Here is a 25,611-nt window from a genome sequence, read left to right on the forward strand (position 1 = left end):
AAATTAATGTTTATTGGCATGGCCTTCCTGAAGTTGTGTGGAGTCTGTTACTCAAGAAACTCATGTTTGCAAATTAGGATTTGCTCTCTTTTGCAAAGTGCTGTCTTGTGATTTTTTTGTGGGGATTGGTTAAGATGATGTGCATTTGTCTGGATTAGATAATACTCTTACAGCTGCAGACATCTTCCCTTGTCCTCTGCCAGGCTTTAGACTCCCAACATGGCAGCAAAACTCCCCAGTTGAATCTAATTGCAGCCACGCACCCCCTGCTGTCTAATGCGAGGATTAGTCTGCACATATTTGTTTCTATCCCTTCTTGAGGTTACCCCTTCCTTTCCCTCTCTCCAGCTCTCCTTTATGTCTCCTCCTCCTCCTCCTCATCTCCACTGAGCCACACGGACTGGTGCGTTTATGGGCCTCTGCAGCTTTTCTCTGTGGTCTGAGCGTCTCTTAGCCTGCTGACACATGCAAGGCACAAGCATTCAAGTGCGGCACAAAAACAGCCTCTAAACACCTCCACATCGTGTTGGGCCATAAACTCGTGCCTACACACTGAAGCACATAAACCTGGGACGTGGCGCATGTTTGAGTGTTTTGCTGTTAAACAAGCACAGTGAAGTGCAAGGAGGCATTTGAGCTACTTGTGGATTGCCTTCAACTGCATGTAGAGGGTGGTACTGTGTGGTTTAAAAGAGAAAATTTGTGCTCTCTCATTTCTGGTTAAAAAAAACAACAAATGGCTGATTTATGGCTGCCAGTATAATTTCAGGACGGAATCTGAACAATGCTGTGATCTGACACAATGTAGAGGGCCCCATGGTTCTGATTCATCCACATCCAATGTATGTGTGTGTGGGGGGTTGGGGTGGAAAGGCAAGTATGGATAAGAATTTCAACATGGCCTTTTGGGGTTTATTTGTAATAAGTTGAAATTTGTTTAACAGAACCTCAGCCATCTTTCAGTTTAAAAACGAAGACAGAATTGTCTTGCAACACTGCACACTTTCCAAAAGCACATTTGTTGGCCCTCGTTTTGCGCATGAATGTGTCTCTGAGGTTAACCACGTTCAGCTCCGAGCTCACTCAGCTCTCTGACCAGGACAGTGAGAGGCCATGTCACTTATCTGAGGAATTCGCTCCAACCATCTCCGCTTCATAAACACTCCCCTGTGGAGTATGCTTCTCCCTTCTAGTTCTGCCTTTCCTCTTACACACACCCCTGTAAATCTTCATGCTGTGTGGTCAGTTTGCTTTAGAAACAGCTGAAACCAAAACCCAAACAAGAGCGCACACAACTAAAACAAAATCCATCACATGAAATTTACACAGCCAACAGATTCCACTTAAACTTTTCATAAACTTCAAATGGTCTGCTTCTTTTCTTTTTGTATGGAAAGGACTTCTAACAGTGCTGTATCAAATGATACATTTCTATGCAGAGGATTTTGTTTTGTATTCTTTTGTGTCCAGAAGTTCACTTTCAACAGTCTTTTAATGTTACTCAGTAACCTTTGTGTCACTCTTAGTTTGGAACATTAAAGCACTGACAAAATGGCCTATCTACAAGGCAGGGCAAGGACATTTTTATTTGTAACCATTTTATTACCTTTTAGCAATCTGGCAATTCAGTTGTTTGCATGATTACATCAACAGTGCTCATTGGGCGACAGGCAGCGTGGAAAGCATGGAAAAAAAATATGCATATCAAAAGTTATTTTAATCTAATTTTAGGTTGGATGGGAAAAGGACAAATTGCACACAGCATTGTGTGGAGATTTTTTTCCCCCTTAGCGTCCACCGGTGTGTTCTTTTGTTGACAACACTTCTGATATCCCATCTTTAACCTGTCTGTCTTTATATGAAATCCTGTCGGTACGCTAGCTTTAATTCTCCTCCTCACAGTTTTTATCATACTTACCCATTATGCTTCTGACATTATGTTGACCATCTGGCTGTGCTCTCCTGTTGGAAGCCGTGGTGAATACTTGGCGATTTTCCATTTCCAGGTCATATTTTTGTTTACTAGCCAGCTCATTAATTGTTCAGCACATGTCAAAATCTTATTCTAAACTGATCTGATACTTTTGTTGTTGCTTTGCTATAGCGTAGTTGACATGCTTCCTCACAGTGCTTGCACACTCTGTTATGGTTTATCATGGAACATTGTGATTTGTCATTTGAAAGCTTTTGATTCATTAATGAATGAGTGTTGATGATCGTTAATAATTCACTTTTTCAAATTTTTATCTTAAAGTCCCAGAAAAGTCATTAATATAAATAACTGCAGCATTCATAGTTCTTAAAAATATGTTGCTCTGATGTGTAAAAAATGTCTTCAGGGTTGACATAAACCAACAATGGTTTTAAAAAAATATGGAACATATGCCTGTACGTGCAGCGAACATATCTCCATCTGATAAAATGCAGACAGACGTGTCCACAGAGTAAAACTGTGTTTTCCGTCAGAATGGAATTCCAGAGCTTCCGACTGATCCCAACGATGAGGAGAATGTAGGAAAGTGACAACAGAGATAAGAATGGTAGAATGTGATCTGGAGCACGTAGGTGTGTGTCTTTGATGTAAATCAGTGGTGCCCAAGTCCGGTCCTCGAAATGAAGCTGAAAAACTGATGGTGAGAGAATCCAGCTTTTTGATTCAGGTGTGCTGGAGAAGGGATTCTTCTAAAAGTTGCAGCATGATAGCTCTTTAGGACTGGACCTGGGCACACATCAATAAAATATATTTAAGTATTTACTGTATAACTGTGTACCTTCCTGTCTGAGCAGGTTGGACATTAGAGAAAGGGAAGTTTGATGTAAATAAATGCATGTTCAGTCTCATTTTTCTTTTGATCAAGACTGGAAAGACTGATCACAATTTTTGCTCTGTGCTGAGGTAATCTGGTTATTTATCCAGTGTTAGTGAGTTTAACACTGTGTGTGAGTCTGCATTTTTTAGGAGGGTAATGCAACATGCAGGTCTCACCAGCCAGATGGACTCTCTGACTCCATTTACTCTCTTGTTCAGGTGTGTACATGTCAGCCAGTCAAGAATCATAGAAATGTTTGCAATCATGGCCGCATTTAATCATTGACATTGATGGTGTCTGACAAGATCAGTTATTTATGATCCATGTCACACTAAAGTGTGACATGGATCATGAATTATGTTGTTATTCCATTGTTTTTCTCACTAACGAAGTCCAATAAATGTGGAGATTTAGAATGCAATAAGCTGAAAGTTCTGGATTTAATTTAGCAGCTTACATTTTTCAGTGACTTTCCCACCACCAACTCTCCCTGAAGAGATTTTTGTCAACACTTTCACATGTTATGATCCCACTCCACTAAAAGCTACAGTGTATGTGTGCATAATTATATGGCGGGGTCTGTAACAAAAATTGTGGAAGGTCAATCTATGTTACAATTGACTGTAAGAGTCGATTAGTGGCTAATTTGTTGATATTAGCAAAAAGTTTAATAATACAAAAATAATTATTTTGTTTGTGTTGTTAAAATTATTGTTTCATTTAAATATACAAACACATATTAAAAGCATAGACTACAGAAATATGAATTTCTAATGCACATTCTGGTATTTTGGGTTTCCTGAATGCTGTAATTTTCTTTGTTTTTTAAAATTTGTTGAGGTATGCTGGAAACAACAGTTTTTTGACAGAGCTGTACCTTTTTAAGTTTGTCTTTCATCAAAACAAACTTAAAAAGTTTAATTTTATTTGACTTTACGTTTCAGATGCCTATTGGACTGATTTCTAAAGGTGTTACAAGATAAACAAAAGGAACTAGAGTACTGCTACAATGACCTTATACTCTTAATTTTAGCAGAAGGCCATGTTCATTACTTCCTTTTGCATATACTGATGTAAAGGGGACAGCAGCTGTTGCATGCATGTGTGTGTTACATAAATTCATTAATAAGTCATCTGGAAGAAGTAAAATCAATATTAGGACATAGTGGTTGGATCAGCTTCAAGCACTCATGGTCTGACTGAGATGTCCTGCTGTTGAGTGAAACTGCAAACTTCACAGTGCAACTTCAAAATATCAGAGGATGTCAAATATCTCATCTCCATAAGTTTACCATCTATTTATATAGACAATAAATATATTTGTAATTTCCCTTATTTCTAATTTCAAATACCATTATACAAGTAATAATGACAAATCCTTTGTGTCCCTTAAATGAAACAACTGCACTGAAAGACAAGCGAAAACACATCAGTAATTTATTTCACTTGGCATGTTTGTCCACATAACAAAATAAAAGGAATTTGACCTATTCAGACACATTGTTGTTGGTAACACAATCTAAACACAATTTCATACAATTCTGTGCAGTTATTTCTTCTTTACTTAGTGGAAACTGAAATGTTTTGGTTTTGTTTGTATGAGGAGGTTAATTTACAGATTCAGAAGCAGTCATGCTTAAGATACCCAATAGCAAAAAATCTAGCAGTTCTGCACTCAAGGTAAAAATAGTGACTATGGAGGGAAAAGTGTTACATTGTTCTTTTTTTTGCATAGCAGGGTTTCTGTCATTTAGTTCTATATTCAGAAATGTTTAACCTCTCTGTGTTGCTTTTTACAGCCACTGGTTTTAGTGGAAACAGAATTTTTAAATACTCTATATGCAAAGAAAATGTTGCCCACCTGTTTGAAAAAAGGAGCAATAATGTGAAAACAGAAAAACTTTCAGGAATGAAACCATGTTGACATAATAACGCAAATATATTTAGCTATTTTCTTTTTAGTGTATTTTGAGATTGATTTGAAAACAAAAGAGTAAAATAAACAAAAAATAAATAATAACATGCATAATAAATATAGATTTCAGTCTAATTACAGCTCAGTTTTATGTTCAAAATGGGATAGGAAGAAGCATAAACCTATAAAAATCCTAACCTAGCACCTCAAAATCAAAATTGCCATGGTCTCGTTTTGAAAGGCTCGTTAGTCGACATTAGGCACCTGAAACCATTGGTCTTTAGCTTGCCTTTCCTTTCCCCTTAAGGTGCCTTTCACCTCATTAGGATGCTCTTCAAGATGTTTCATTTATCCCACTCAGCTCCTCTAGACTAGCAGCAGCAATTAGCCAACACCTGATGGAACTAGTTGTTGCTGAGCTCATCATACCAACTACTTCTCTGTCCAACACACCTAAGAGTGGTAGTAAGCACCATCAATGGACAGCATGGAAAAGCTGTCATAACGTCCAGAAGGGGGAGTGTCAGAAAGAGTAGAAGCTTCTTAAAGAGACAGAGGCAAATTACAAGGCATCAGGTAGCTATGAAGTCATATGTCTTTTAAGTTACGATAGCATTTTCATAACAACTCCAGGTAACAGAATTACTTGATTGTGCTATAAAATATATGCAAAGAAAATACATACTCCATGATCCTTTTACAGTACTTAATTATTTGAAATAGTCCTGCTTATTGGTCATTCTATTCAATATACCCTAACCCATAGTCTTAGTCCTTAAGAAGTACAATTACTTTATTGTCAAAAGTGAAGCATATTTCAGTGTTGTACACGTTCTACACCTTAAACCAGAATTTAAAAAAATGTTTAATTGCTAAACAACTGTTATTTTTGAAGCATAGGCATAATACCCTTTGAAAGCACAGGTGTTCCACTTTATGCTGCTGTAATAGCTCCATATGCTTGTAGTAGGACTGAAGAGGCCCTTGGCAGACCCTGAGGGGTTTTAGACATGCCGGCCTCCTGCTGTCTCCCTGTAAAAACACAAGGAATACTCGGCTTTATTCTGTTATAATCCAGTCTGGTTTTAATTTAAACTGGGCCTCTTTGGATCCTGGCCAGGTAAAAGGTTCCCACTGAGAAGATATCGAACTCTCTCTCTTTCTCCCCTTCAGTCATTCTGACCTCTCTTGCTCCATAATGTAAAATGCAATCTTCTTTGCAGTAACAGGGTATGACAAGAAGAGATACAACCTCGTCCTTGGGAAATATCATCATCAATCTGCCACCTTCACTGTGCACATTCTTCCATCTACCTATGCCGACTCATCCAGTTGTTTCCACCCAGTTTCTCTCTCTTTATTGCTAGAAGCTTCCAGCAAAAGTGATATTGAAATTATGGCTCTTGTGCAGGCGATACATTTGATTTACTGATTGATTTTGCCCTTAATGGCCTTCCTCTTCTTACAACATCTATTCTTGGGTGTTTGACGCAGCTGAAGATAAAGCATCCCATGCACTAAGTGATGGCTGGGGCTCCTATAAACCATGCACCGTTTCTAATTTCTCCACTTGTTTTAGGAAAGGTTGCTTGTTTATGAAAATAATTGTGACACAACTATTTGGGCTAATGTTAAAATTATAATAATTGTGATTAAGCATGGAAACCCATTAAAGTGTTAGCAGTCAAAGTTAATCCAAGGGAGAGCAAAGAAACCGTCCATCCAAATGGAAACAGCTAAAGTGTGAGGTGCAGAAGCCCGACAGAAGCAGAAGATATCTGGGTCACTAACAGAATATTTCCAAGCCCACATGATTCCCTCCCACCCCCAAGTAGATAGCAATGTTTAAAGTGAAAGCAGTGTAACAATTCAAAGTGAAAATAAGGATAAATGTAAGCTCATACTTTGCAAAACTCCTGCATAAGGAGGTTCACTGTAGGAGCACAATAGGAAACAGAGAAAGCGCTTGGGAAAGGCTAAAAGCAGACCAGTTCTCCACATACAAATCTGATGGGATCTCAGGGCCTTTGTGGGAGGAAATCCAAATCCACACGGCCCAAAAGATCTACTGCTGACATCCTGGTTTCAGACTCTGCTAGTGTTTGCCAAAGGTCCAGCAGCATTGTTAGTCTTCATACTTGCTCCAGGCTCAATGAACCGTCACTCTTTAACTTTTTAAATTTCCAGTTATCATGATGCAGACCATGCTGTCTCTCCTGCAGTCATGTGAGAGCCACAGGGTTAAACGTACAAAGATCAGCTGGAACATATTTATATGTACAGGATAGCACATATAGAAATATGCAACAAAATGAAATCCTCAATGGGGCCGTACATAATCACAAGAAACTTTAGACTTCCTTAGTAGTCAGTGGATAATGAGAAGCAAATGCTAAGAAACCATGAGCCATCTGAAAAGAGAAGAAATAGATACCTTAAGGCATTTCTTAATGTTGTCATATGCTCTTTTTTTTAAACCCTGCACTAGACTAAAACTAACAATTTTTCCATAAACATTAAAACAATGTTTGCAGGTTACTGTAAAAAATTGAGAATAAAAAAACTATCAATTTTAATGTGCAGAATAACTAAAAATATGTAATATATTAGATATATTTTCCACTAAACTGCATATAAAGTGGTTTGTAAACTATGCTGAAAAACTGTAATGGATCAGCTTTTTTGTACATGGAGTTAAAAATTAACAAAGTAAAGCATATTTCATTTAGATTCTCTTTAAGTGATTTATTTTTAATTCAGGGGTTGATTTGGATGTTAATTTAATTATTCTAAATCCAAAATCAATCAATTTTCCAACAGTTGTATATGTGACTTGTGAAAGCGTATTGCTTATGAACTTATATTCACTTTTTCTATGCTGAGACAAAAATGAAACAATGAACAATTTTGTATTATTTTTTTTTCCTCTGAAGGGAAAAACATGGTTTTCTTTTATATAGTGCTTGGCTTTGTTTTCAATAAAAACCTCGAAAGAAAGAGGGAAAAAAGTGATCAAAAAGAAGAGCCCCAGATATGTTGCATGTGAAAAAGGTCCCTTTGGGCTGTTTCTTTCAGCGTTATCTCTTATCAGCAACCATCTGTAGAAGAGTGTGGGTGTTGGGTCACAAGGAAGCGAGCAAACACCTCACAGGACTCTCGGTGTAAAGCAAATACAGAGCAGCATCTGTAGCCAAGACTGATTGAAAATGGCAAGGGTACACATGGAAATTAAACTGAGATGCTAACATTTTAGTTCCTACCCTTTACATTTTTGAGGGAAGAAATTATATAAAAACTTGAATTTCTGTGTCTCAAAGCCTGTAAAAACTCTGAACTAGAACAAGTGATGCAAAAACCGTCAATGTGCGGCACTTTGGATAAAAGACAGCTATATGCAACGTTTTAACTTTAAAAGAAGCAAGAGATTCAGTTTTGGGCTGATGAACCTGGCACTGCTATGTGGTAATCCTCAGAGGAAGCAGATAGATGGATAGAGACACAATCATCTTTTTGGGGGCAGAGGACAAAATCTTAGATTTAGGAAATTGCCAGAGTACATTCTGGCCTCCAGCTTGATCCCCTACGGCCTGACAGAACAGCGGACGTAGGTATTAGAAAATCTCCGGCAGATAGGCATTTGAATGGAGGTCCTCTGAGGCCGTATTTCTATTGACAAAAAAGTAATAGAAAAAAATCAATTTCCATCGAATAGACTTCTGGAGATATTCTTTTTCTCCGTATGAAATATTACAACGCTCTTCATTTCACAAAATTTATTCAAAAAATATTTTTAAAAGTATGTTTATCAACATGTCAAGTTTCTGTCGCTTTATTACATCAGAACTTGATGTTTTCTGGTCAGGATTGTTAAACTTTGGAATCCACTCTGACACCAAAGTGGTAAAAGAGCGCCCCCTTGTGGTTAACACCAATATAACTCAGCAACCCTAACAGTAGATCGCTATTATAGGGGAGCGTTATGTAAATTAGACTCTTTTGAGTTTTATATTACTCTATAATGCTATTCCCATATTAAAATACATACTTGGAGTATTCCGTCATGCATGTTTGAGAAGTCATTAATTTTTCCGTGGTAGCCAATCGGACAGAGTACCTACTGTAGCTTACTCACAAAGTGCCGCCTTTTCCACAAGTCTACACTTCAGCGCTGCAGTCTCCAGCCGAGCTAGAGACAGAGGCCAATTTTAAGTAATCAAATTTATTTTAAGCTATGTTTGATATACAGCATTTTTATATATGAAAACAGTTACTGGAAAATACATACTACTTCCTCCCCCTCATTTATAAAAATCTCTAAGACAGTAAAAAAAAAAAAAAATTGTCTTTATTGTTCAATAATTATATTGTAGTATATGTGAACTTAATGCTTAAAATAGCTGTAGTTTTACAATTAGATTTTACCATAGATATAATTTAATGTTTTACATTTGTCTTTTGAAGATCATTTTTCAGTACTTTACAGTTTTTTTTCCCCACTGTTAAGACATTTCATTCTAGTTGTCTATTATATTTACTTCAGCATTTCCTGGTATTTTTAGTCTTGTTCCTTTGATTCTGATCTCTGTGAAGCATATTGTATAAGGTATGTAAGGATTCTACATATGTAGAGCTGGTTGAGTGAAGCTTTTCACTAGACTATTTTGAAATCATTGAATAAAAAAAACTTAGACAAAACATGCCATTTATCTTGCTTAAAAGCAGCAGACCAGCTGGGGACAACATTTGTACTGAAGACAAACAACACTCAAGAACTGTTGGAATCTTTTACAGCAAGACATGTGTTTACAGATGTTGCTCCAAACACAATGACAAACAGCTGGGATGAAAGCATACAAAGTGCTGCAGAGACCGTAATGTATTAACAAAGGTGAAAAAACTAACGAAGTGTCGCTATCAGGCTTGTTTATATCTCTCCAGGACAGAAAGGTGGTGAAGACGGGTGTTAGGAAAAACATCTTCATGATCTTCTTCCTTACAAGAAGGATGGAAATCATTTTTACGATAAGTTCATCCTTTCTGCCACTGTTGCAGATGTCTCCGTTAGCAAAGATACCGACTGTATTCATAGCTGATATGTTGCAGAGGTCTGTGACATGGCGTTATAAATGAAAGTGTTGTTGAAGGGCACAAATTGGTGGCTGATGATCTTGATTGCCTCCTGAGCAGCTGATCCTATACAGAACAATGACAAAATATGTTAGCCGACATCACAGAGGAGTTCAACTATATTGGTTATAGGGATATGATTTGAAAATGCTTCGGGGAAGAATTTACCTCCTAAGAATGCGGAAACTGTGTGTGGCTCCGCTGCACCGTATCGACAACTGCAGGGGTTAAATTATGACTAATTAGTGTCAGCTCTGACGGCTACTTTGAGCAGCCAGTCAAGCAGTGATTAGCACTTACAACTCATGGATGTAGTCATCTTTTATGTTGACATTGAGGTTGTACTCTTGCAGCAGGCTGTTCACACACAGCTTCAACTTGCTGATGTCTTCCTCCACCTGGTAGTTATACACTCCTTTCATAAGGAAAAAATAAAACAAAACATAGAAATGAAAAAGGAGACAAAATGTTGTAACGTTTCAACAATAGAAAAAAAGAATACGTTTCATACCTGGGTAGCGAGAGTGCAGCTGATAGAAGCGATCAACAGCGCGGAGCATGAGGTAGAAGACCATCTCGCTGTCTGGACTGTCCATGCAAGAAGCTGAGAAAAGATTTTGATATTTACAATCATTTACTTTCACTTTACTAGTGAAGAAAAAGGTTCAAGAAACAGCTTCAACACAAACTATATAAACAATACATTTCTCTCAGACTTACTTATCTCATCCTTATTTACTGAATCCACGTGATATTCTTCAGCCAAAGACCGGCAGCACACAACACGAAGGAAGGCTGCATTTTTACCTACGCACCAAAACAAATGCCTCCAGTTAGAAAACTATTTTTCCTGCAGGTGCAGCAGTCACAACTAAACTATTTTCACTGATCTGGACTCAATTGAGTGCAGATAATTTCAGATAACCAGAAAGAGCTAACGCGACAAAAAGACATCAAGTAAATTGCAAAAGAAACTGATCAGAATTAAAAAAAAAATTTTTTTTAAATGTTCTCAGTGCGACTGTTAACTGTAAAGAATATTATTAGTAATTGGATCTACTAAAGTTGCTGAAGGCTGCATTAATATGAGCAGAGAAAATATACTTCATTTCAAATGCTGAGTACAGAGTACTTACAGAACAGCTTGATGTCTCTTTCAGAAATGCTCTCTGCTGGCTGTTAAAAAAAGAGGGAAAAAACAGCAGCTAACAATGTTTTGTCCCAAATGAAGCGAATATTTTAAAATAAAATATAATACGATCCACATAAATTGAAATTGTGATTAAGACTGTTTGGATTAATATACAAGGCTTACAAATGTATTTGACACATGAAGATAACTGTTTATTTAAGTACTTGCAGGAAACAGGTTCCTACACAACATTTCTGATGTACCAATAGTTAGCATTTGATAAAAGGAACAGAATAAAGACTATTGAAACCTTCACAGACACGCTAATGCATGTCCATTTGTTTTAATCCTTAAAGTTAAACACAATAATCCTGCACAGTTTGGACTTATGACTGACCTTTCCAACAGACTGTAGTAGACTTTCAACATGCTTAGCAACAGCTGCTGAATCCTGCAGGGCCTTTTCCCTGTAACTGAGATAAAATAAATAAAGGTTTAGCCACTTTTCAAAACTTGAGTCATGATCAGTAAGTCCTTTCTCACAGCTGGAGTCCAAATGTTCCACAACTTACATGTTTTGGAGATTGATAAACTTCTGAGAGTCTGCTATCATGTCCGGGATGGTGCCTCGTACAGGAAGGTTTCCACTGCCTTCACTGTGAACAAACTCTTTCACAGCTCGCAGCATCACCCAGAAGGATGGAGACTAAACACACAGGAAGAAACAAATTAAAATGCAGATCATTTGTAATGTAAACATATATTTGTTGTGCCCTTTAACAATGCTTGCATTTACAGAGATACAAACAAACAAAAAGAAAACCTGTGCTGTGATGTTACATTGTCCACTACTGAAGAGATCTTCAACAGCACTTGGAATCTGCAGAAACCAGAGATATTATGAAATAAAGTAGATCCAATTACCGATTGGATCTACTAAATAGAAGAAAATAGAATAGAAGAAATAGAAGGATCTGACACCTTTGTTGGATTTAACGCAGTGTTGACATTCTTAATAGCTTCGTCGAAGTTTTCTTCATCTTCTGGAACACCGTTCAGATTCTTCAAGATCCCTAAAATGTGAACAAAAGTAAATAAAGAATAAATCTTATTAAACAAGTATAAATCTCAGTCAGTTGACTAACAGGCAACAAAAACAATAAAGGGGTCCGCAGATACCTTCCCGAATCATTTGTCTGAAGGATTCCTTCTCCTTGTAATTTTTTGGTGGCTGACCATCATGCTACAACCACAAACACCACAAGCGTATCAGACAGAAAACAAAACACTTTCAAAATAAAAACTGAGCCTACAGGAAAAGATAACAGATCTAAGTTCCACACCTCACTGAGCCACCGATCCAGATATTTAGCTACAATGATAATCCATGGGGTGTGACTGTGATCCTACAAATAAAACAGAGAGAAAAGGGGAAATTGATAGTTATAAAAAGAACAAAAATAACTTAAAGGGCTCTTAATGTGAAAGCTAACTTCAAATCAACACCTTCTTTTCCATGCTTGTGAGGTCATAGGAGTTTATGTGGTTCTTAAACTCATCAAAAGGTTGATCTAATCTGAGATCCTCCAATGCGTTGTCTGGATGAGATTCAATGACTAAAAAGAGAGGCAGCAAACTCATAGTTTATAAATACAGAAGCAAATTAACTACACACATGATCATGTATATGTGCACGAGTAAGATGTTAATGTAGCATCATTAATCAAAATATTCTTATTGATTGTTAATGTGACATAACAGAAAGTTCTAAGATAAGGAACCCAGTCTCTTACCTGTGTGCTCCTGCACTACTAGCCTCATGTAGCCTATCAGGCCATAGGTTTTACAAACTAGATAAGGTACAGAGGCACTCCACAGAACTGAGCCGAGCCTTAAACATGTGCTGTTGACGGGTTAGAGATAGAGAGAGGGAGAGAAAATGAGAGTTAGCAGACAGGAAAAAAAAACAAAAAAAACATGCCATTCAGGCTCTTTTGCCCAACTAGCTGGATAACATCTTGTACCTTTCTGGCAACTGGACTCCAATGACTATTGTAAATCTGTGAAAAAACTCCGGATCATTGTCCAGAAGCTTGTCTGGGCTCTGTAGGAATAGAAAACCCAAGCAAGAGTAATATATTATTATATATACACAGCATATTTTTAAATCTTTTATCATAATCTTGCTCTTTCATCCATGTAAGAATATTCTTCCAAAACATGTCTGCAGTTTTGCAACATCAACAATCTAAATACATTGTTCCTTTCCGAATTTCACATTTTAAGTTTTTGGAAGTTGTCAAAATGAAAGGAATTCAAACCTCCTCGACAAAGTTTCCCGACACGTCGCTGTTCAACTCTTGTAGTAGCTCGGTGGCAGCTTGTGCTCTATTCTGCAACACCAAAACACCACTCAGCGTCAAACTTCACTTAATTTTTCCCCATTAACCATAACATTACGACCTGACACATAAGCATGAATATGTGCAGAGATACACAGACAATTTGTAGAAACTGTGACAACAAGAACTTCAATCGGAAAAATTCCATGTATGCCAACCTTTCCAATGCTGTTGCTGCTAAGGAAAAAGCTGCAAGACAAAATAACAAAGATAGTTATTTAAACTGTATCTGTAATTAGACATTTCAGCTCAGCTGTTAATAATAATAAACTCTTACTTATTTCCTACATCTTCCCCAGCAACTGTATGTCCATCTACAATGGTGAAAGCTCCAATCCCTGTCAAACATATAATTTCACCCAATCAGACAACTGTTTTTGTCTCCATTAGCAGCACCCATCACAAACATAATCTGCTTACCTGGTAGCACCAAATTCTTCAGGATCTCCGTTCCAGTGGCTGTGGCATTGATGAGACATACATGAGCGTTCTCCAGAGCTTCCTGTCCATGGTCACCCCACAGACTGATGGTGGGAAACACAACAAGGAACATGTGATTTCATTTTACTGAATAACACCAATCATGTCCAGCCGATACACTTTGCAAAAACAACTGTGATATCATCTCTTATTCTATTCATATTTATTTTAAACCATTACATCAGTATTTGGAGGTTGGAACGCGGAAACAAATGGTAGAAGAAATGCTGTTTCCTCTGATTGAAACCAAAGTCAAAACCGATATTTATCCCATCAACCTCAAAGCCAACGATGCTGATAGAAAATAAAGCAAAGCAAGCTAATGCTAACACGGGACCTCAGCTTGTCTAACGACGTGTTCTGATACCTCCGAGAATAACTATCCATGACATGTACCTACACAAAGACCTGTTTCTTAGTAAATACCAAGAAACTTATAAAACTTACCGCAGCTGTCTGTCGTATTTTTGCTCTTTGGAGCCTTTGGTGGCTGCCATGATAGCTTTAAAATGACTTACGTTGATGACTCTAGTTTTACTTCCGCGACGTCAGATTCGACACGAATGTGGCTGAGCGATGATCCGCTTGCGCACTTTCGACAAAAGAAATACTGGAAATAACTTTAGAAATAATTAATTTATATTTTTATAGATATATTTTTATATATAATATATATATATTTATTTTGGAATGTATTTTATTTTAACTTGGGTTAGGTGAAGGTTGAAAGACGAGTACATATTGTGGAAAGCATCAAATCATAGACAAATAAATATTGCACAAAAGTGTATAAAATATGCTTTATAAAATTCTGTGCGATTTTGTGGTGAATCCAGGGAAGTTTTAAAGCTTAGGTTTTTTTTTTTTTTTTTTTAACAATTAGGTGGCCAATTTGTACGGTACGGTACTACGGAGCCCTCTAGGGGACATGGGGATTTTTTTTTCTTTTGCGTTCCCTCGCAATACTGTACTGATTAGTTATATGGGATAATTGAATACTGTAAACCTTTCTTACGGTGGCCGCCGTACTTACTGCTTTAATACACGATTATGTGAGGGTTTTCCATGAATGTTAATATCTCTTTGTGAAATATCTGAAGTTTTATATCTTTCTTTAGGATAGAAAGGCACCACAAACCTATGATATAAACAGAAACTTCCCGTAAGTAGGAAAGAAATAAGAAAAAATACATCCTAATTTGGACTATTTCTGAGTTATTATCGCGGGGTAATAAGTTATCTGACAGTTTTAATTGTGTCTTTGTTGTGCTGGTTGCCTGAATGGTTTCAAGGGCCGTTTTCATGTTCAGTTCCATCTCAACCTTAGCAGACATAAACATGCAGTGAATAAATCGACTTTTAATCAGTTTTTTTGCACTAAAGACTTAATAATAATAAACACGTTTTATTATTAAAAACAGGACAAACTAATTATGGTAAAGGGCCGCAATAGGTTAACTCGGGGAATCTCATCTGTCCAAACTCCAAACCATTTCTTTGTTATGTCAGAATTATCGATTTAATCCATTTTGATTATCATGCTCCAAACTTTGCAAGGACTGACCACCCCGCTCATCCGTTTCCTCATACACACAAAGCCAGCAGGCCAGTAACCTTCCCATTCATCCTTGATGACAGCCACGCCCACATCGACACACCCACCACCCAAGTGTCAAAGTCGCGTGCTCCTGTCATATCAATAATTACTTATTTCATTCATATGGCTCTTACAGAGCCTCAGTTATTAAAACTTATTATTATTAACTGTTTGGCCACCGTAAGAAAGGCTTATAGTATTCAATTATGCCGCATAACTGATCGGGAACAGTACAGTATTGCAAAGGAAAGCAAAGTTTTGCGAGGGAACGCAAAAGAAAAAAAAAATTCCCATGTCCCCTAGAGGGCTCCGTACTGTAGTATAAAGTTTTGATGTAATTACTGTAGATTTTTTTCAGTTTGGTAACTGTCTTTTCCTTTCAATTAAAATTTCTTGCATTTTGCTCGAAAAATATATTTTAATTCAACGTGAGAATATTTAAAATAGGGAAATTGATAAATGAAAGTGGTCCAACATTTTAACTTGACAAAAAGTAACATCTTAATAAGAGGCATTGATTTTGGGTCAGAATTTAAATATATGGCGCAAATGCATTGATAGAAAATTGGTTTGATGTACGATTTTCGAAAGATTGCAATATTTACTTCATACATCTGATGACAACTTTTGTAAAGGGCTTCATGGGCCCTGGATGTGTTGAGCAATTCAAACTTCGCTATATGCTGACAAGTAATTGGTGCCCACATATTGATTATGTGAGCACATCATACTAGTGACAACATTTATAGAACATAACGAGCAAAAACAACCCCAAAGTTTTAATTTTTAAAGTCATTATTTGCAGCAAATTTTAACTTAGCAGCAAATCTTTATTCGTGTTTTACTTAAAATCAAACTTTAATACTTCTAAAATTGATTTGTTTCTATTTACTTTTGTCCTTTCAGCCTTCTTAAAGCCCTTCCAGGAAGAAATCCTGTAACCCAGAAAAGCTGTTTTTCATCTTATTTGTTTTCTACTTTTCCTATCAAATAACTGACAGTACACAAAAAGAAAGAAGCAGCCTATTATTTCAGGGTTCATTACATTTTCCACAATAATCATGATACATTTATATAAAAATTGTCAAACTTTCTTGAATTATAATCTCTACGTCTGTCCATAAATGGATAAATTACTGATTGATTTGTTTTTGAGGTCGGGAGGGGGCGTGTCTCACCGGGAGTAATTGTCCGTCCCCCTTAATAAACTTCATCAATAGCTGCACCGGCTGATCTCTGTGGCCGTCATTAAGTGTGACTTAAGCCGCAAACAAGGACAATGACAGGACACCACTGGGGATACGGAAAAGAGGACGGTAAAAAAAAGAAAAAAGTTCTTAATCAGACTCTCTATAACATGTTTAATGATTTCAGCGTGATAAATAGTTTCTTAGCTGCACAAACGGATCCTGCTCTGCTTCTCCGGAAGGATACCTGCAAAGACGGCTGTTAAACCGGGATTAACCCGGTGCTTTACAGGGTGACCGCTGTCACTTTAACTTGAGAATCTGCTGTTGAGTTTGCCCTGGACTTCTGAGAGGGGAAACGACTAATAAATAATGATTTCTGACAGTTTTTAAGAATGAGTGAGTCTTTACTCATTTGTTTTGCACACAAGTCTGATGTTGAATTGTAAAATTTCTAGGGTAGATTTTGAGGTATGGGTTTTATTTTGTCACGGGGACAAAAGAAAAACTATTTTATTTTTGATCTTAGCATGTGCAGGGACATGATTTTACTTTATGCCTTAAATTAATTGAAGCTCTTGTAAAAATATGGGTTTTATCCCCCTCACCCCTGTAATTTAAAGGTCCTTCAGCATGGCACAGACAGTTCCCAGTTGCCAAAGGAAACCGCCAGTCTCCCATTGACATCATTCCTGATGAGGCTAGACGTGACAGCAGCCTGGGTCCTATTTTCCTGAAGTATGACCGGTGTACATCTCTTAACATCGCTAACAATGGACACTCTGTAGTTGTGGAGTTTAATGACTCTGATGACCGCTCAGGTGAGAATAATCTGTTTGTTGACATTCTTATTTTCCCCTGCAGGTTTTGTCAGAATTTTTTGCCTCTGAAATTGTCACATTGCTTTGCAGGGACAATGTTTAAAGATCACCTTGCAGCTTTTAATGGTGGTCATAGTTCAGAGATGATGTCACTCTCTTATCTGCTGTTGCAAACATGCTGTAAAAATCTGTACTGAAAGCAAAGGACAACAAGTTTTGCAAAGTGCAAACCAGGTGTATTACTGATCATAATAAAAGGCTGAAAATAAACCTCTGATTACGAGGCAGGAAAGTGCAGCTAACAGTTTATGAAGATCTGTCTGCTGGACAAAAGATATAATAACCTGTCGGAGATCTCAGTGGTTATTATGACAATGCTTGTTTTTATGACTGGCTGGATGCGTGATGGCCACCCTGCAATCACCATGAATGATAAGTACAGAAGCTTGGGCAGTTCCACACAGAATTTCCACAAGGCAAGCAAATGTATGGAAATAATGGATTAAAGAAATGACCAGCAAGGAAACACAAGCAGTACTGAGTCTTCTCCAATGTCTCCCAAACTCTTCAAATTGCTTGCGAGTTGCTTTGGGATATGAAGTGTGATTTTGGGAAATTATCTATCTGGGAAAAGGAAAATAATTCAGACAAATTGCAAAAGTGGCATTTCAGTATTGGACACAACTATAGCACACACAACCACTTGCAAAACACATGAAATTGGTGCCAATTGAGTACATTTATCAAGATCTTTAATTTGTATGGGTAAAAAATAATTACCCATTATTTTTTTATGGATAAAAAATAATGATGACAAGTTAAAATTATAATGGGTAAATTCATACAAAAAAAATCAGGCTTTTTTATTTTCTTGGATCACGTTTAGTTTCATGCATGAACGATTATCAAAACTTTTTTTTATTTTTCACATGCTGGGAGAACATTTTGAGGCACATGCCTTTTTATATTTACCATATTCAGACCTTACCTTTCTCACATGAGCTTTTTGATGAACGTCTTATTTTTTTAGGTTTTAACCTGATTTAGATTGTTTGCCTGTTGTTGATTTTTAAACTCAAAACATGGAAAGTTGTTGTCTTTGGGAAGCTAACCAGAACAGTTGCAATTTTTCATCGGTGTTAAGTAGAAAGTTCTCAAAACTCCAGGTAGTAGTGTTGATAAATTCAGTGATAACTACTTTAGCTTTCCTTACATTTAAAGACAGTAATTAGTTTTCATGTGCCAAAGTGTGAGTTGTTTCATATGTATATTTTGTAATTTGTTTCTCTGTGTTGCCTATGGAATCTGCCATAGTCAAATCATAAGCAAATTTTAAAAATTTGTGTGCGGAAACTCATTAATGTTCAAACGAGGTAAGAAAGAAAGGGCTGATTGTGATGGAGCCTGACTTTATTAACAGTCCTTCCTGATTGTGGTCTCTGAAGTTCAGAATTCAACAGCACAATGAGCTTGTTGAAGTGCAGCCAAAGGGATTGAGCCGGCTTTTAGCGTCAAGGAATTATGTTCCAATGCGAAGATGTGCAAAATATGGCTTATTTGCTTTAAGAATATCAATCTGCAGTAGTTCTGAACAGTGTAACAAATCACAATTGTAAATGTGCAAGATAATGTTTGCAAAGAACTACCACAGTGTAACATTTTGTGGACACTAGCTGCCATGATTTCAAACTCTTCTCAGTTGGTAATATTTTTAATGGTTCTCTTGTTGTTCAGGTCGGATATAGATGTTTATGACTGAGGAGCCCAAACAAAGATGGTGAACATCAAAATGGCACTGAACATAGGGAATAGTGAACAAAACTTGAGTTAACGGAAGAGTTGTCTACATTTTACCATACATGGTCAAAATATAAAATAAAAGTATTTACCAGAAGAGTAATGTTATTTTCAAATGTGTATTGGCAACTTGCAAAGTGTGGGAAAACTTTAAAACTTCTGCAGATGTGAATGAATTCTTATTGGAAATTTTAAACGTAATCCCAACAACTGTGATTGCCAGCAATAAGTATAATTGTTTTAATATGGCCAGAAAAAAGGGGGTTTCTTTAGTGCTTTGGGAAAGATCCCATTGTGCACTTGGCTTCTAAATGTTTCTGCTTTGCACCTTTGTAACCTTTGTCATCAAGAGAAAGATGCATATTTGGCATAAGTTTTATCAGTGGCTTTTAAGAAAATAAAGAAATGGAACCACGCAGACGCACCTAAGCTGGACTAATGACTTTAGATTATTGAGGAAGACGGAGAACCTGACTTGTATAACCATGTTATTCCCAAATTGAAGCTGTGGGAGGATGAAGTACCCAGAGAACATACAGGTCAGCAACACAGAGGTAAGGAAAGACGATATACTGGGACTGAATCGGCATCATCTTCCATGATGTTTATTATGACAGTGTTCATGTAAACTGAAAACTGCAAAAAACATAAAGTGAAAAATGTGGTTTAATGGATGTTACTGCACTGACTCGTCTTGTTGCATCTCTGGAGGAAGGTGCCAGGCTGTGTTTGATGCCTTTTACATGGTACTCTGTGCCAGGAAGGCATTTCTATAACACTTCCTGAAAGAGTGTGAAGGCACAGCTGATGTCATGTGTGACTTCCAAATTATTTTTCTCACTTTCCTCTTTCTGCCTACAGTGATTCAAGGAGGCCCTCTTGACAACCCTTATAGACTCAAGCAGTTTCACTTCCACTGGGGTGAAAAGGGATGTGAAGGATCTGAGCACACTGTAGCCGGAGCCGGCTATGCATCCGAGGTCTGTGTTTGGATTTAAAACCTTCAGTTCTTAGCTTGCTGGTAACTAAATAGATCCAGTAGACATGGGTAACATCTGTTAACTTGTACGGTTAATTGAAGAATAAAGACAGGTCTTTTTGGATTTTAGTTTATTTTCATAAAATCCTGTTGATGTATGACTGCTATGGACATGTCACCCCATCAGAGAAAGCAGATATTTGTTCCTAATTTAGTTTTTCTGCTTATTTCTTTCTTTAGTTGCATTTAGTTCACTGGAATGCTGACAAGTACAAGACGTTTGAGGAAGCAGCAACGGCTCCTGATGGCCTTGCTGTTCTTGGCATCTTTTTAAAGGTACAACATTTAATGCATGTCCAATTGTAGTTTCATCCCATCATATTTTTGAAGTTTTTAAGGTGTGAGTGTTGTAAATTCAATAAATTTGTGTATTGGTTTTAGACTTTTTTTCTCCCACACTATTAAGAAACGTTGTACTTCAGTTTAGATTATTAAAATATCTGACAAAGCTGGCGTAATAGCTTTTGCTGCTCGGTAGGTGATGGAGTTTGTCTGGTAGGAAATGATAATCAGTTGGATCTGGCTAAGCAGATACTGTCGGTTAAAATGACAAATCGTAAAACTGCTTCAAAACTTTATCAGTTTTTTTCTTACCCATATCTAATGTTGTGCATGACTTATTCTTTTAGCAGCCTTATCATACTCTATCCGTGAAAAGATATCAGATCTGTTTTTAGAAAGATTCAAATATAATGGTCTGCAATCTGGTTTAACTTTTGTTTCAACATTTTAATGTCGTGAGCAATTCATTTGACCCGATTTGTAAAGTCTGAGTCGTCACTTTTGCTTTAACTGTTGCATTTGATCCCATGGACAGTCTTTGCAATATGTTGCAGAAGGCTTGGAGATCCAACATTCATCTAATCCAGTGTGAATGGAAATAAAAGCCCAATCAAAATTATATCTTTTAATCAAACCTAATCACGATCTAGCAAAATTAACGCATGCAATTTGTTTTTTAGCCCACCAACAAATGAAGGAAAAAGATTGTAAAAGTTTCTCTAAATACACAAATATCAGTTTTAAGAACCAGTCTGTTCTGTTAGCTAGGTGATGACCACAGATGGCTTCACATGATAACTGATGCTCTGTACATGGTGAAATTTAAGGTGAGTCTCGTATTTTACTGCTTACATTTATTACATTTTCTCTCCCTTATAAGCGCATTTTAAAAGCTGTTGTTGGTGGTTATGTTATTTACTTTTCCTACAGGGCAGCTCCACAGATTTCAAAGGTTTCAATCCCAAGTGCCTCCTACCCAGCAACCTCCACTACTGGACCTACCTGGGGTCACTGACCACACCTCCCTTACACGAGAGCGTCATCTGGATTGTCCTGAAAGAGCCGATCGTGGTCTCGGAAAAGCAAGTGAGGACATTCCCAACAGTTTATCTCTAAACTCTTAAATTCAAACGACATTTGTTGTTTTTAATCCATGTCATGTCATCTGGTAGAAATGGTGGACCTGTGGGAAGTGGCCTTTTCTTTTATTATCACAAAAAATAATTTACAGATGTATGTAGAATTATCACTATCGCTTTTTGTTGTTGTTAAACATTAAACTAAAATATCATACCGTGAAATTGATAGTAGTAATATGTTCATTCATGTGGTGGTACTCATGCACAGCAAGATGCGAGTCCAATAAGGAAATGTTTTGTTGTAGGGAGGAGGGAAGCAGATTTTTAGCCCTATAATTCAACTTGTGTTACTATAGAAGCCTAAATATGTTGCACTGAATTTAATGGTGAAAACTACATGTCATGTCTTTGTGTCTAAACGTGCAGCTGGGGATGTTCCGACTGCTCCAGTTCAGTGGTGAAGAGGATGGTCAGAGGATGCGCATGGAAAACAACTTCAGGCCTCCTCAGCCTCTCAAAGAGAGGCTAGTACGTTCCTCCAATTAAGTTCACCTCTGTGCATATCAACTTGTAGAAGTCAAAATCAGTTTTTGTGTTTGTGGGATGGGGCGTGCTTTATTGCAAGTATACTTTTACTGCCGTTGTAGTTTCTCCAAAAGCTTTTTTGATCCATTTTGCACAAAGTAACATTAGCAGGAGTAAGTTTCTGTCAGAACAGAAATGCAGTTTTTTTTTTCGATCTGAAATCTTTGAGAATTTGTAAATAATATTTTCTAAAAGGTTTTAAAGATATCACAAGAAATTTGTTGTTAAATTTTAAAAGAAATTTATTTAAGCCTTTAAGTTGAAGATAAAGCCTGGTTTGCACTCCAACGCCAGCAGCAGTTAATCGAAGAAAGCAAGCAACACTGTGAAATGAGTAGCAGCCAGATCTACAGGCTGCCAAAAGCCTGATCCTTTATCAACTGTTTATCCAGCCTGTGGCTTAAACTGCTCTGTTGTCCATAAATCAAAATGGGACATGGATTTCTCAGGTACCTTGTTGATAAATATTTTAAAATGTTTCTAACAAGATCTATTTTTGAGATATATTATGATGTGGTGGCAATAACAGTGTTTGACACCCAACTGAGAAGTGGCTCTTAAGTTATTGTATTTTTGTTGCAAGAGATGTAATTTCTGGGTGGCTTAAAGATTTTTATAATGTATCTATCTGAAATTTCTCTTGAAGAAAATAAAATTCTAAATATCCTTTTCTCAGTTTTCCACTATTTTTTGTAAGGATCAGAAGTTTGACTTTTCACTTTCTGGAACATTGCTATCCAGCATGTGAGTCATGATTGAAGACTTATAAGGCCCCAAACTCTGTTAATAAGATATTAACTGACCAAATAGCACAAACAGATTTCTTCCAGATAATTCAGGGTTTTTTTTTTCTTGAAGCTGAGGCTGTTCAAGCAAATGTTTAATCTCCCTCATAGTGGTGACAAGAACCAGTGCTGAGTTCAAGGTAATCAGTAGCCAAATCCAAGCCCGGAGGAATGTATGATGGAGAGACGACGCATACACTGTAGCCAGTTATTTACTGACTGAATACACAACTTTGTTACTTTAAGTTGTTCTGGGGTTTTGAGTACAAAAAAAATACATAAATAAATGCCAAACTCGTAACAGAAGTTAAAGAAAACCAAACACTGGCAAAAAAAGAAAAAAACTTGGCAAACAAACTGAGCAGGGAAAACATAGTTCATCATTAAAAGGGATGATGACATACAAGGAGTTGTAATGGCTGATCACACCACATTAACACAAATAATATAACTCAGGACATGCATGGCTAACTATAAGAGAATGGCAGTGAGTTTAGTTAATAATAATAAACTAAACTCAAATGAAGGGAAAACAAAATAAATACAAGTCATTGCTGCTAGAATACAAAAAGGTATTTAAATTTAAAAAAATATATATTCCCCCTCTTTATAAGGAACTGGTGGTGCAGTCCAATTAACCCTCCATGTTTTTAGCTACTCTACTATCTTTAGTTTGGCAAAACTCCCACCAATCAGGGAAGATGAGAAACTTGTGAAAGATTAATCTTTTGTGGCCACCACATGTTCATTTTAAAGATATTTAAAGGTGTATCCCATTAATGAATGGAAAAGTGCTGACATATCAAAAACATTGTAAATGGACATTTGAATAAAACATTAGTAAAGGCTTAATGGCAGCATTTCAGCTGTATCAGTTGGTATATAGTCCCTGAACATGTTTCTGTCATGCTTCCCTGAAACCTTATCCCCTGGAACCTGATTAATCTGAACTCTTTCCCTCCAGGTTGTTTGCTGTTTGCATTTTGATTCCCTGTTCTGCTTATGTAAATTGTTTGCTGATTCTGAGAGTTGCTCCTCCTGCAGGTTTCCTCTCATTGCCCTTCATTCATTATCCATAGATTTTAAAGGCCGTCCTGCCTTTGCAGTATTGTTTTCATGAAAGAGGCATTGAGAATTATAGCTTTTATTCATTTTTTGTTTTATAATGATTTGTTGGGAATGGAAAGACGATAAACTTACAAAAGCATACATTAAAAACAGATTAAATATGGTTGGATAATCATAGCATAACATACTCAAATGCACAGTTGTCTTAATCAAAATTATGATCCCAGAAGTGCATGAAGATCTGCAGTTTATAGTTTATAGGAAATGTCTTTGTGGCTTTATTGGGAAAAAGCTGCACAGACATTGATTTTATGAATCACCTTCAGGTCATTGTTGATGTGCTGGTAAAAACCAGAGCCCAGAATATAGTTTGAAAGATAGCCAAGTTAGCCAACTGCCTCAGGGCTTCGCCTCTGTATTTACATTTTGCAAATTAACGCTGTGATGTGAATGAAGAGATGGAAGTAAAGGAGCTTAGTGAAATCAATTGGGAAAGAAAATGCAACAGGAAGGATATCCTTGGAGAAAATGCATCTTTAAAGATTATAAAAGACAGGAAAGTATTTTTAAAATATTCTGATAAAAAAATAAAATGCTGTGCTAATTGTGTTAGGACTGCAAAGAACAAAGAAAACATATTTGAAAAAAATATAAAATTGTGTTGTACTCTAGAAAAAAATAGAGCAAAAATACAGTGTGGATAGTAACTAATGCTTTTGTAATTCATAATTTAAAGAATTATGTAATAATGGAAATGTATGCCCTCCATGTTGAATTTGTTGTCACACTACCCAATTGAAATATTTAAGCTATACATTTCTGTGTTTGCTCTTGGTTTAGGTTGTTCTGGTCATCCATATATGCATATTTGATTACATGATATTTATTTTTCAAAAAGGAAACAATTTCTCTTGAATGAATTTTGTGTTGTTTTCACTGAGTTAACAAATGGAGCACTTTATCTTTTTCTATCAGCATGTTGTCTTTGAGCTATAGCATTATTGGCCCAGCAGATGGCAAGATATAGTAATGTTTGGAAATTGTACCTTTGTATAAATGTTTTTGATGTGTATATAAAAAAATAAATTTAAGTCCATATTAAAAACAGAAAAAAATAATCCCATTTAAATAGGGAAATTAACTCAAAAAAGTGTTTTGCTTAAGAAAAAAGGTAAAAGTCCCCCCCCACAACAAACCAATAAAAAAACACACACACACAAAATAAATCATCACAGGCTAAATCAGAATAACTTTACTATTACCATAGTTATTTCTGTAATTCACAATAAGCAGACTTTCTTTTCATGTGTTTGTGTGTCTTTTGTGTAAAAACAATCAATTATAATTTTTTTTAGAACAACCTCTAGGTGGCAACATTTGATGTGTTTTGCATGAAGCAGCTTGAACCAATCTATGTTTCACTAGCTTAGTTACGAGCAATAAAATACATAATAAAACCATGATATTTAAAATTAAGGTTATATAGGCAGGACAATAAAATGATC

The 25,611-nt window shown here is 36.6% G+C and overlaps 2 protein-coding genes across 3 annotated transcripts; one reads left to right on the top strand and one right to left on the bottom strand.

The window, feature by feature from the left end:
• Positions 1 to 9,495: 9,495 nt before the first annotated feature.
• On the bottom strand, positions 9,496 to 14,404 carry nae1 (NEDD8 activating enzyme E1 subunit 1). The gene is made up of 20 exons (XM_005806741.3): positions 14,314 to 14,404; positions 13,807 to 13,910; positions 13,664 to 13,724; positions 13,545 to 13,575; positions 13,306 to 13,377; positions 13,009 to 13,088; positions 12,778 to 12,887; positions 12,491 to 12,600; positions 12,328 to 12,390; positions 12,164 to 12,227; positions 11,966 to 12,057; positions 11,808 to 11,864; positions 11,557 to 11,690; positions 11,382 to 11,457; positions 10,989 to 11,028; positions 10,573 to 10,659; positions 10,364 to 10,456; positions 10,153 to 10,267; positions 10,021 to 10,070; positions 9,496 to 9,918 (listed from the first exon to the last, which is right to left on the bottom strand). The coding sequence occupies exons 1-20, from the start codon at positions 14,361 to 14,363 to the stop codon at positions 9,809 to 9,811; spliced, it is 1,599 nt and encodes a 532-aa protein (XP_005806798.1). The 5' UTR covers positions 14,364 to 14,404; the 3' UTR covers positions 9,496 to 9,808.
• A 2,292-nt stretch (positions 14,405 to 16,696) lies between these two features.
• ca7 (carbonic anhydrase 7) lies at positions 16,697 to 22,923 on the top strand. 2 transcript variants are annotated; one of them, XM_005806742.2, is made up of 7 exons: positions 16,697 to 16,779; positions 17,274 to 17,471; positions 20,130 to 20,248; positions 20,488 to 20,583; positions 21,354 to 21,416; positions 21,520 to 21,675; positions 22,095 to 22,923. In XM_005806742.2, the coding sequence occupies exons 1-7, from the start codon at positions 16,743 to 16,745 to the stop codon at positions 22,212 to 22,214; spliced, it is 789 nt and encodes a 262-aa protein (XP_005806799.1). In that variant the 5' UTR covers positions 16,697 to 16,742; the 3' UTR covers positions 22,215 to 22,923. The 2 variants fall into 2 exon arrangements, with proteins under 2 accessions (XP_005806799.1, XP_023187593.1); XM_023331825.1 differs by having other exon boundaries at positions 21,520 to 21,671.
• The last annotated feature ends 2,688 nt before the right edge of the window (positions 22,924 to 25,611 follow it).

This window comes from Xiphophorus maculatus, chromosome 4, assembly GCF_002775205.1.
Source record: "Xiphophorus maculatus strain JP 163 A chromosome 4, X_maculatus-5.0-male, whole genome shotgun sequence".
NCBI classification, from domain to species: domain Eukaryota; kingdom Metazoa; phylum Chordata; class Actinopteri; order Cyprinodontiformes; family Poeciliidae; genus Xiphophorus; species Xiphophorus maculatus.

Coding starts and splice junctions, on each gene's coding strand:
- ca7 (XM_005806742.2), top strand. CDS start 16,743: ATGACAGGACACCACTGGGGATACGGAAAAGAGGACG. Junction 20,584..21,353: donor TTCTTGGCATCTTTTTAAAG/GTACAACATTTA, acceptor CTGTTCTGTTAG/CTAGGTGATGACCACAGATG. Junction 21,417..21,519: donor TGTACATGGTGAAATTTAAG/GTGAGTCTCGTA, acceptor CTTTTCCTACAG/GGCAGCTCCACAGATTTCAA.
- nae1 (XM_005806741.3), bottom strand. CDS start 14,363: ATGGCAGCCACCAAAGGCTCCAAAGAGCAAAAATACGACAGACAGCTG. Junction 11,865..11,965: donor CTGCGTTAAATCCAACAAAG/GTGTCAGATCCT, acceptor TGGTTTCTGCAG/ATTCCAAGTGCTGTTGAAGA. Junction 10,457..10,572: donor AGTAAATAAGGATGAGATAA/GTAAGTCTGAGA, acceptor ATCTTTTCTCAG/CTTCTTGCATGGACAGTCCA.